The 12,944-nt window shown below is 46.7% G+C and overlaps 1 protein-coding gene across 2 annotated transcripts in view; it reads left to right on the top strand.

The window, feature by feature from the left end:
* POLK (DNA polymerase kappa) overlaps positions 1–12,944 on the top strand; it is a 106,536-nt gene that overhangs the window by 71,779 nt on the left and 21,813 nt on the right. For both annotated transcript variants that reach the window (XM_078781861.1, XM_078781860.1), the window contains one exon: positions 152–200. In XM_078781861.1, coding sequence (XP_078637987.1) covers positions 152–200 — 49 coding nt within the window. The remainder of the gene's footprint in view (positions 1–151; positions 201–12,944) is intronic.

Genomic DNA, 12,944 nt, shown 5'->3' with positions numbered 1-12,944 from the left:
TATATGTTTTATATGTGTTCGTTTGTTTCTTTTTCTGATTAATGTTAGCTCTTTCATGAGCCTCGATCTTGTATACAAAAAAAACAAACCTTTGTTGTAAACAAAAAAAACACCTTTGATGTCTTAAATATAGTGTTTGTTGTTTTGTTAGGTGTCAGCGATATAAATACAAATGCTGGGGAGAAGACTTCGATCAGAAGGTAAAAATTGTATGGGTTTCATGCAGTTAATGCTTCTCTCGCACTCGGAGTAAATAAGTGAGTCTGTACAAGTTAATCTGCTTCGAATGCACAGACTTTTGGAGTTGAAAGAAGTGATTGAATTTGTTTGAGTGTGAATAGTTTATTTAAAAATTGGAGGCTTTCTTAAAGTTGCTGCATTATCGTATTCCAAAAAATAACTCGAAAGAATTTCAAAATGTAAAGCCCGTCCGCATCCACTTTGTAATCAAACTAAACTTGACGAAAACGAGAGTTAAAAAAAAATTGGACATTTTATTCATTTGTATTCTCCATATTCTCATAATAAAGGTTTGTTTAAGATTTGATGACAAAAGTTCAATGGGTAGAAAATATATGGTCGGGACAGACACACTCATTCTCAATGGTAAATAAATAAATAAATCGATTTTGGGGTCAAAGGTTAGAGGTCATGTAAGGTAAAAACTCTGTTACTGGTATAATTTGTGAACCAATCATGGGATTTTGACCCAACTTGGTACAATTATGTATTATGATGCAAAAATGAACTGATTTGTTTTTGGGGTCAAGAGTTCAAAGGCCAGAGTACTAGGACCTCAGGATAGGTTCTTTTTACGGAGATAACTTAAGAATGGCTGAAGGGAACGAAGCCAAACTTGGTAAAGTATGTATAATGATGTAAATATAAACAGATTTGATTATGGGGTCAAGAGGTCAAAGGTCACGTTTGGTAAGAATTATGTCACTGCGCTAACTTGTGAACCAGTGATGGGATTTGATGATGGGATATGAACCAGTGATATGATGCAATATGTACAATAGTATACCTGGTGTTGGCCTAATGGTTAAGGTGGTGGGCTTGGGATCCTAAGATCCTGAGTTCGAATCCCGTTCAGCTGTTGAATTAATACCAAGTGGGGTTGACTCAGCCTGTCATCCTTCCGAGATCGGCGAAATGAGTACCAGGGTACTGGGTCCTCCCTCAAGGAGGTTGGTGGCAGGATTTGCACTCTGACCGCCGTAAAAACACCTGATTCCATAGCACACACAGTGGTGTGTGTCGCGATGGTGCTGAGGAGTTGTCCAAGGACGTAACGACGTGCTGATCCAGCGTACGCCCCCATATATATCCACTATATAAGAGAGCCGTTGGACTGTTTTTGTCGCCATTTTTCTCAGAGATGGCTGAACGGATCTTCGTCAAACTTTCAGAGGTTCATCAGTGAGTGCCTGGGAGTGTTTTAGGCAACAACAACAAAAATAAATAAATAAATAAAACTTCGTTTTTTGGGGATTAAAAAAAAATCACTCTATAGTTATATACTGTATATATATATATATATATATATATATATATATATATATATATATATAGTTATATATGTATAGTTATATATATATATATATTTATATATATATATATACAATATATATATATATATATATACAGTATGTATATATGTATATATATATATATATATATATATATATATGTATATATATATATATATATATCCATAACCTGTATCATATATATATATATCATATATATATCATATATATCCATATCCATAATCTTCTCCCTCCTGACTATCCATAACCTCATCTCCATCTCATCTGCTCCATCATTTGAACACCTGGCTTTTAAACTCTCTGGTCACACACAGTCAGTCATGGCTGTTGTCTACCGCCCTCCCAAACCACACCCATCATTCCTGTCTGACTTCTCCTACTTTCTGACCCAGCTATGTTCCCTCTCCCCCTCAATCCTCCTCCTTGGTGATTTCAATATCCACATGGACTCCACTGACTCCACGCTAACCACTGACTTCACTGATTTACTCACCTGCTTTAACCTCACTCAACATGTCAACTTTCCTACCCATAACCGTTGTCACATTTTGGACCTTGTCTGCTCTACTGGACTAATTTTGCACCATCTCTCTGGCTCCGACCTCACTCTCTCTGACCACCTAGCCATCACTCTGACCATCAACATCCCCACCCCAGCACCAAGGCATTATCGCACTATCAACTTCCGTAAGCTAAACGCTTTTTCACCTGCCTCATTCTCATCGACCCTCTCTGAAAAAATGTCCACTTCTCCCTTCGTTGACCTCCACACCCCTTCTGACCTCACTGACTACTACAACCACACTCTCTCTTCCTGCCTTGACCAAATTGCGCCTATAAAAACCAAAACAGTTTCTTTCACCCATTCTGCTCCCTGGTTTACCCCTGAGCTCCGCCTAATGAAAACTCGTGCTCGCCAACTTGAAAGACTCCGCAATAAAACAGGTCTCACAGTTCACTCCCAGGCCTACAAGGACCACATACAACACTATAAAGATGCCCTCTCCCGCGCCCGCTCCGCCTACTACTCTCAAATTATCCACTCTGGCTCCGGAAACCCAAAAGCACTCTTCTCTACAATAAACAAACTCCTCAGCCCCCTGAACACCACCACCCAGTCATTCACAATAGACAACTGCATCTCCTTCCTTTCATTCTTCCAACGCAAAATTGAAAACATCTACAACAGCTTGACCACCGCCGCACCCGCTCCCCCTCAAACCACCTGCCCCCCCTTATCCTGCCATCCCCTGTCTCAATTCTCCCCAGTCTCCCCTACTGACCTCTCTGAACTCCTCATCGGAATGAAAACTGCCACCTGCACTCTTGACCCCATCCCCTCCAGCTTTGTCAAGGCCTCCCTTCCTGCTCTTTCTCCACTTATCATTGCAACAATAAACTCCTCCCTGTCTACAGGCATCGTCCCACCATCCCTCAAAATTGCTGCTGTTACCCCCATTCTGAAAAAACCTGGACTAAACCCTGACACCCTAAATAACTTCAGACCCATCTCCAACCTACCCTTTCTGTCAAAGGTTTTGGAACGCGCTGTAGCCACTCAACTCAAGCATCACCTCTCTGCCAATAACCTGTATGAAACATTCCAATCCGGATTCCGGTCCAACCACAGTACTGAAACTGCTCTCCTCAAAATCACCAACGACCTTCTCCTCTCCTCTGATGCTGGCAACCTCAACATTCTCATCCTCCTCGACCTCAGCGCTGCCTTTGACACCATCGATCACACCATCCTCCTCACCCGACTTGAAACCACCTTTAACATTACCGGCACTGCCCTCTCTTGGATTAAATCATACCTCTCTGACAGACGTCAGTTCATCTCCATCAATAACTGCAAATCCCCCACTGCTCCCCTCCCCCAAGGTGTCCCCCAAGGTTCAGTTCTTGGCCCCCTCCTCTTTATCCTTTACCTGTCCCCCCTCGGTCACTTAATCCGCCGTCATGGTCTCCAATTCCACTGCTTCGCCGATGACATCCAGCTTTTCATCTCCACCAAGTCCATCTCCACCGCCACCCACTCTCTATCCTGACAAACTGCATCACTGAAATAAAATCCTGGCTTCAAATCAACTTCCTCAAACTTAACTGTGATAAATCTGAAATAATCATCATTGGCCCAAAAACGCTCACCAAGTCCACCCATAACTTTGCCCTCAACATCGACGGTTTCCCAGTGTCCACCTCCCCTCACATCCGGAATCTTGGCATCATCTTTGACCAAACCCTCTCCTTCGACAAATACACTAAACAGATCACAAAGACAGCCTTCTTCCACCTGAAAAACATCGCCCGTCTCCGTCCATCCCTCTCCTCTGTGGCTGCAGAAACCCTCATCCACGCCTTCATCACTTCCCGTCTGGACTACTGCAATAGCCTCCTTTATGGTTCACCCTCAACAATCACCAATAAACTCCAATACATTCAGAACTCCGCTGCCCGTCTACTCACCCATTCCCGGACCCGTGACCACATCACCCCCGTCCTTTACAAGCTTCACTGGCTCCCCATCTCCCAGAGAATCCAGTACAAAATCCTCCTCTTGACCTACAAAGCCCTCCATAACCTGGCCCCATCCTACCTGGCTGACCTCCTCTCCAGACACACTCCCACCCGCAACCTCCGCTCTGCTGGTACCAACCTCCTGACCCCCCCCATCCGGACCAAATTTAGATCCTGGGGGGACAGGGCCTTCTCCATCGCTGCTCCCACCCTCTGGAACTCGCTACCTCACACCATCAGAGACTCCTCCTCACTCACCACATTCAAAACATCACTCAAGACCCACCTGTTCAACACTGCATTCAACATTTAACCCACAGCATCTAACCCCTGACTATCTCCTCTCCTTCTCCCTCCTTTGTGCTTTGAATATTTCCCTATTGATTCTTCTTTTTTTGCAATTGTCTTTATGTTTTGCTATGCGTTATGTTTTGCACTCTGTCAAAGCGTCTTTGGGCTTCCTGAAAAGCGCTATATAAAATAAATGCATTATTATTATTATTATATATATATATATATATATATATATATATATATATATATATATATATATATATATATATATACAGTGAAACCTTGACTTACGAGTGCACCAACTTACGAGTTTTCCGAGATACGAGCCGTCGCTCGGGCGGTTTTTTGCTTTGAGATGCGAGCCGAGATCTGAGTTACGAGCTGACGCCACCCGCCACCAGGTGGGTTCCGGTCACGTGGTTATCTTGCCGTGCAAGCATCTCTGCCGTATATCGCTGCTGCTTTGTTTTCGCATTTTGGTTATTTTGGAGCTGACGCCACCCGCCACCAGGTGGGTTCCGGTCACGTGGTTATCTTGCCGTGCAAGCATCTCTGCCGTATATCGCTGCTGCTTTGTTTTCGCATTTTGGTTATTTTGGAAAATTTCTTAGTTTTAACCATGGGTCTTAAGAAATTGAGTGCCAAGGGCAGTACTGAGAAGAAGAAGAGGATGATGTGCTTGGATATAAAACACGCAATCGTCGAAAAACATGAGCGAGGTGTGCGTGTTGTCGACTTGGCGAAGCAGTACGATCGTAGCAGTACGATCGAAACATTTTGAAAGGGAGGAAGAAACAAACCTCGTTGGACAGGTTTTTATTGAAACGCCCTGCAAGTGAAAGCGAGGAAAGTGTGGCGAAAAAGGCAAAAGTTATCTCCTCCACCTCCGCCAGCATCTTCCTCTGATCTTCAAGGTAAATACACTTAATAAAACCAGTTTATTTCTTTACATTGTGGCGGACACGGAAGCTCACTGGCGTGGTGACATCATTCCGCGCACCAAGTGGGCGGGGGCCACGCCGAGGGGTAGGCGTGGCCTCAGGATATACACCGGGCGCGCAGCCCGGAGCGCGCCAGTGTTACAGTGAGCTCTTGAATAAAGACTCTTACAAATTACCGCGTTGTCCGCTTCCTCCTTGTTTACAAGCAGCGCGCGTAACGCCGCTTATTACGTACAGTATATACGAGGTCGTGCTTGTTTATACATTATTTGTTATTTATAAAGTACATTTTTCTTATTTAAAAACACGTAACAAAAAAAATTGGTGTGGTTTTTTGGGGGCTGGAACGGATTAATAGCATTTCAATGCATTTTAATGGGGAAATTTAATTTGAGAAACGAGCAAATTGAGTTACGAGCTCGGTCACAGAACGAATTAAACTCGTAAGTCAAGGTTTCACTGTATGTATATATATATATATATATATATATATATATATATATATATATATATATATATACAGTGAAACCTTGACTTACGAGTGCACCAACTTATGAGTTTTCCGAGATACGAGCCGTCGCTCGGGCGGTTTTTTGCTTTGAGATGCGAGCCGAGATCTGAGTTACGAGCTTATGCCACCCGCCACCAGGTGGGTTCCGGTCACGTGGTTATCTTGCCGTGCAAGCATCTCTGCCGTATATCGCTGCTGCTTTGTTTTCGCATTTTGGTTATTTTGGAAAATTTCTTAGTTTTAACCATGGGTCCTAAGAAATTGAGTGCCAAGGGCAGTACTGAGAAGAAGAAGAGGATGATGTGCTTGGATATAAAACACGCAATCGTCGAAAAACATGAGCGAGGTGTGCGTGTTGTCGACTTGGTGAGGCAGTACGATCGTAGTACTTCTACGATATGTACGATTTTGAAGCAGGAGTCGATAAAGGCTATAACGCCAGCCAAGGGCGTTACGATTATTTCAAAGCTCCGGACCTCTATCCATGAAGAGATGGAGAATTTTCGAAACATTTTGAAAGGGAGGAAGAAACAAACCTCGTTGGACAGGTTTTTATTGAAACGCCCTGCAAGTGAAAGCGAGGAAAGCGTGGCGAAAAGGGCAAAAGTTATCTCCTCCACCTCCGCCAGCATCTTCGTCTGATCTTCAAGGTAAATACACTGTAGCGCGATGCTGCGCGCGCTAATGCTTACGCAAGGAGCAAGCGGGCAACGCGGTTCATACAAGTCTTTATTCAAACTGCAGCACTAAGCTGCTCAAAGCTCAAGGCTGCGCGCCCCGTCTATATCCTGAGGCCACGCCTCTCTCCTCGGCGTGGCCCACCCCCACTTGGTGTGCGGGGTGATGTCACCACGTCAGTGCTTTCGTGTCCGCCACAACACTTAATAAAACCAGTTTATTTCTTTACATTGAAGGAGTCTGGACTCCAGCAGAATACGGATAAAAGGATGACAAGGCACAAACTCGTCCGAGAAGATGTTTATTCGTAAAACCAACTCGGGAACACTAAAAAGCCCGTTTATCGGGCTGCCTTATAAAGCAAAACCAAAAACCGAAACCGAAAGCCACGCCTCTCAAGCGAGGCGTGCTTCGGTGGTCACGTGATCCACAGGTGTAGCTCATTATACCCGCACGCGCGGGACGCTTTGGCGGTCACGTGACCAGCCACTCTGGCGCCGGGGATCCCCGCCGGTGACGTCACCGGCTGGAGCAAGGAGATTCTGATGCCGGTCTTGCTTGGGGGACCCATGGGTCGCTACAACATTCTCTTTTATTATGAACAGTATATACGAGGTCGTGCTTGTTTATACATTATTTGTTATTTATAAAGTACATTTTTCTTATTTAAAAACACGTAACAAAAAAAATTGGTGTGGTTTTTTGGGGGCTGGAACGGATTAATAGCATTTCAATGCCTTTTAATGGGGAAATTTAATTTGAGAAACGAGCAAATTGAGTTACGAGCTCGGTCACAGAACGAATTAAACTCGTAAGTCAAGGTTTCACTGTATATATATATATATATGTCGAGAATAGAACCATGTTCCACACCTTGAGTTCAAGAGATAACAAGATTTAATGATGAACCAATATCACAGCGCTGTGGAGGGTGTAAGAGTCATACCCTTCACAAATGAACAGCATGGCCACATACACTCCTGAGTTCCTTACAGAAAGAACTTCCTTATATACTTGCAGAGTGTGATAAAAATCTCCGCTAATTTTGGCAAGTTTCAGCAGTATAATACACAATGGGGGAAACGTTGACCAGTACCCCCACCCTTGTCCTATCTTCTTTGGCATGAGCAAAGGGCAAGATGCGGGAGGGAGAAAGAGCACCGTGACATTCTCAAAACTTATCTTCCATGTTGGCTTTTGGTCAAGGACAGACAGACGCGTTTTCACTAGGGGGTCTAACGGAGCAAGCGGTTTCACTATCTTTCTACATTTTTTGGCACAGTTGGACAATAAAACATAGTTCAAAACAAGAGGGAACATAGTAAGCTTAATCCTTTTCACAAAGCAACCATTATTAAATGCAAACCACAATTACATAAGGCACAATAAAAGGCATGATCTCGACATATATATATATATATATATATATATTGTTACGGACACGGTTTTTGGATGTTATTTTACCGAGCGGTGGTGTATTTAACCGCGTCCGAACAGTTACTCCCCGATTAGAACCCGATTCCAACCGAACGTTGACTAATCGCGCCACAGATATTCAATTGGGAAACCTCTAAAGCGACCGAAAGAGAAGAAGAGAGAAGAAAGACAGAGTTTGGAGGAAGAACAGATTTATTATACACACACAAGCAATATTTTAGAGCGACCAATATTATTTACAGCAATAGATGGAAAAGAGCAGTCACACAGTGCATCGTTAACTTATTCTATTTCATTTACCTAATCCCCAAGACAAACGAGTAGGACAGGACGTTCACACTCACACGGTGGACATTGCAGGAAGGAATAGCTGAGGTTGATTGCTTGAGAGGAAGGCAAAGTCGGAGGCCGCAGCACCCCTCGCGGTTTTGGCGGGAAAACCTCCGTCGCGTATCCGCGGCCGTCACGCGCTGGCTCGGCACACCTGCTCCTCTTCCTGGGGTGGAGCCGTCTCCCTCCGTTCAGCGCGTCTCTCCAACGACAGGGGGGTATTGCAGGCAGGTAGGTAGGTAGGGCTTGCGGTGGATTGCGCTCCTCTTCCAGGTCATCCCCCAGCGTATCTCTCAAGGCCTCTCTTTGGTGCAGCCTCGTTGCTCCTCTCCAGTCATCTCTCATCTGGACTCGTAAAGCAGTCCCCTGCAGTCGCTTTTATCACCTCCGGCGGAATTAAGCCGCCGGCTCCGAGGGCACGCCTACCGGGTCACTCACCGCGGTGTTGATTGGCTGTTAGGGCCGGTTCACTCCTGCCCTCTTCTGACGAGGTGGAGCCACGCCTTTCTTCTCCAACCTTACCTCGTGGCCAATGGTGGTTGAAGAGAAAAACCGACCAAAATGCGGAAGGCAAATGGAAGGGAGGTTTTGGGGAAATTGGAAGGGCCTACGCTTATTTTGTTTGATACAATGCAAAGTCAATCTAGTGGAAAACACATACTTAGCCTACATGGAATAAGGAAATACACTATTTAAAAGATATATCGTGACCTGCGTGTATGTTCTATGAAATTAATTAGGAGGACGGCTGCGACCATTATTTACATTACCAGGATGTTACCATACCAAAACCATACTCTTCACATCCGTTACCCTTCCTCCAAAATTGTTACACTCCTCAAAACCCGTTACACTTCTCAAAACCCGTTACACTTCTCAAAATCGTTACACTGCACCCTCCTTTCTTCAGGCACGTCCTCGGGCCTACTAGACTTAACTGAGTGTGACATGTAGGTGTAATTCCCTCTACAATTAACGTGACCCTGAGTGTGACAATTTTAAAACACAAATAAGTATGTCCCCCTATTGCATTGCATCCTGTCTAACAGACTCAAGCCCACAGCTAACCGAATTACGGAATTATTCTGAAACTATACATTTACGGTGGGGAGCATTATTTACAATGACGTGATTTCTTATTTACAACGCAACCCAGGACCTGTGTGTTTTTTTTTCTTTTTCTTTTTAGGGAACAAGAGAAAGAAATTCCTGTCGGGAGGGAGGAGACAGCACGCATTGCATCGATGCACCAGTACCAATACCACCAAAGCACCCAAAAGCACCCAAACACCACAAAGCACCCAAAAACACCATCCGGTGCGGTTACCATGGTTCATAATAAACACAACAAAACAACTGGTGGTGGTCTTCTCCTTGTCTGCTGGGCCGATGTTCTTCCTGACGTCTTCTGGCTTCATGCGGCCTATTTGGACATAATAAAAAGCACAACTTGTGTTCGTTTTTTATTATTATTTAGGGCCTCAGGGGCCAACTAAGGGTGGTCCACCTGTTTGGCATAGGTGCCACCTTACCGAGGTCCGCAAGCAAGATTCCCTGGCCACTATGGCCGGTCTCCAACAGAGGTGCTCTGCCCCAGAACCTGGGGTCCATCAAGTGGTACTTGGCCGCCGAACAGCGGTCCATAAAGTGGTACATCAACGCAATGCGTGCTGGTTCTGGGAATCTCGGGCGCACAATGGCCACCTCACGCACGCTCCCCTCGGCACCCAATGGCGCACAGGTCATGTGGGAGACAAAAGAAAGACAATTGAGCGAGGGGTAAGGTCACAAGGGTACACGTCAAACAAGGCAATGCAAGGTGAAATGCGTACGGAGGGCGAAGTGAGAAAGCTCGTCCCTACCGTACGTCACCCCCCTATCACCTACACTACCCTTGCTCTTACCCCATATTTACAAAATCTACCCATTTACAAATTCGTCACTACTGTCACGTCTTCCCCATATTCCCTTATACCAAATTCGTCACCACAATCCCTCTACTTCAAAATTTGCCATCACCAAATTCATCATCAATCCTCATAAGGAGGCAGAGATGGAACATCAAAGCACAATGTCACACCCACGTCATGATGCGTCTCACAATCCAAACATTTGCATCATAAAAAATAATCAAAACATGGCATGGTGTGGAGTACCTGTCACCTCAGGTGAGTGGATGCAGATGGTGCGAGGAGATCCTTCATCCTAACTATCCTCTAAATGACTTTAACACACTTTACACTACCCGGGGTCTTTCCCTGCCAATCCATTGGCCAACTTACACTATGGGTTCTAATAACCAATTCCCATTGGCCAAACTGTGGTGCTCCTCAATTTGGGGTCTCACTCCCCCGATTCATCTCCCGGTGCTCTAGCACAATTTCTGGGCTGCGACGTGTACCTCTCCCAACAGGTCTACCCACCTGCACACCTCCACCACTGTAGTTGCCACCCGAGCTTACCTAGCTCCTCACCCTAACCTAACTACCTGGGGACAGCCCCTCTCCTGGCTCTGTCACCCCATGGTGCCCTCTGGCACTGGGCTACCCGGGTCCGTCCTCCGGATCCTCGGGCCCCATCCACAACAACTACTACTGGCTCCCAGAGCCCACCTGCGGCCTCACCTGGCCGACATCCTCACAGTGGTGGAGTGCCCAAACCAACTACACACACTAACAGGCTACACGCCCAGCCATTTCCACAACACCAACGCACCCATCCACATACCATTCTGTCACCCGCACCACAGATGCCAATATTCAACCACAATTTACCTGTACCCTCTACCTAACACTTACACTACCCGCCCCGGGTATCCGTGATGGGGGTCCACTCTTCCCCCATTCACACCTTCGCACCATCCACTCCACTCCACAATTTCCACCATTCTCACTCCACGACCATCCATTTCACTACTCCATACCATTTATTCCATACAGCCACATACACCTGTTCTTCATTCACCTGTCGTTGCACACCTGTGCAATCATACCTGGTGCCACCTGCACCCTCCTTTCTTCCTGGACCATTTGGTCAACACAACACGCAATCACCACTACTCCCTCATACACTGCTCCACACACCTGTTCAGTTGCACACCTGTGCAATCACACCTGTTCCATTCTCACCTGTTCAATCCTCACACGCACGGCATCATCTCAGCTAACTACTCCCCTCTGAAACTTGCGCTTCCCAGTCGTCCCTTTAAACTATTGCGCTCCCACGTCATTATAATCCACACTAATCTACCTGTGTCCCCACTACAGGTATCAGTCACTAACTAACCTTAACGTTACCTAATGTCATCTTCGCTAGATCCCTACAATTATCCAAGCCCTCCCTGGCTCGGTTGTCATAGCCACCCCATAAACTATTGCGCATTTGCCCCCACCTGTGAGGGATGGTGGATTTGCCATCCCACCACATCGGGGGTCTCTCACTACCAATTTCGCTCGTCCAAATCCAACAATTCAAAAATTTTCCATTTACTGCCAATTCTATTCACTTTTCTAAATTTCGTTTTAAATCACTATCACTATCACCATCACCCGTCTACTTATTACATCCTCTCGGTGCGCCAATTCACATCTACAGCCCGGCTTCGTACAGCCGAGCACTGAACGCGGATTCTTTTGTGCTGGCGGCTGGATGCGTCCCGCATTCGGGGCCGGGGCGGGGGCTTACCCGGGCCGAGATCCCACGCATCACCTCGGCGTGGAGCCATCCAATGTCCCGATCTCGACCTGCCGGCACGTCTCAACAAAACGTGGTCGCCATAGCGACCCTTCCTATCCAGCCGCCCGCTCCGCCTTGTGGAGCCCGGACGCGGCCGCTCCACGCGAGGCCCAGCGTGGATCGCGCACGGCGGTCCTTTCGAACCCGCCGTGGCTCGGATCTCCGCTGGTTCTCGCGGCACGCGAAGCCCGGCACGCACCGAGGGCCCGATCCGGCTAAAAGTCGACCTAACCTTTAACCCGGTTATCGTCGACGCTTCACCTGCAGGCTTACATGCATACGCTACCTCTTTCTTGCTCATACATGCAGCCGTTCCCATTCTCCTCGTACCTTTTCTTTCACACCTCGGTACACTCACTCCGCTCACCGACTTGGTCACACACCTGACCACCGAACACTTTGGCACACATTCGTTGCTCGCACACCTCACCAATACACCGCTTCGCGCCCCCTCCTCGGTCACCTCCTTTGTGACAATCACAGGTGTGCTCTCACCCGCACACCCAACCACGTGTCTCACTACCAATTCCAGCGTGCATTCCCACTCACGCTCTACCATTCCAGGTGTGCATCCTTCCATCCCAGGTGTACATCCTCGCTCACCTATCACAACCAGCTCACGCTCCGTTTCACTCTCACTACTCTCACCTCCACTCTCAGTCGCGCACTCACCCTTACTCTTGACAGCATGCGCTTTCCCCATGCACCCGTCCGTTACACACCTTTCTCGCGCATCCTCCCGCGCACACTTCTTCGTTACTTCCTCCGTAACACTCACCACAGGCATGCATTCTCCCTTACTCTTGACAGCATGCGCTTTGACCAATTCACTCTTGACGGCACACTCACTCCTCGGCGTGCACTTTTTCCTCACACACCCCATGGTCGGACATTCTCGCACACCCCTTTTTTCGCACACCTGTCCTGTCACACACCTCACCAACG

Source organism: Myxine glutinosa, chromosome 7 (assembly GCF_964187855.1).
Source record: "Myxine glutinosa chromosome 7, kmMyxGlut1.1, whole genome shotgun sequence".
Taxonomy (NCBI): Eukaryota; Metazoa; Chordata; class Myxini; order Myxiniformes; family Myxinidae; genus Myxine; species Myxine glutinosa.
This window is presented reverse-complemented; position numbering and strand designations above follow the sequence as displayed.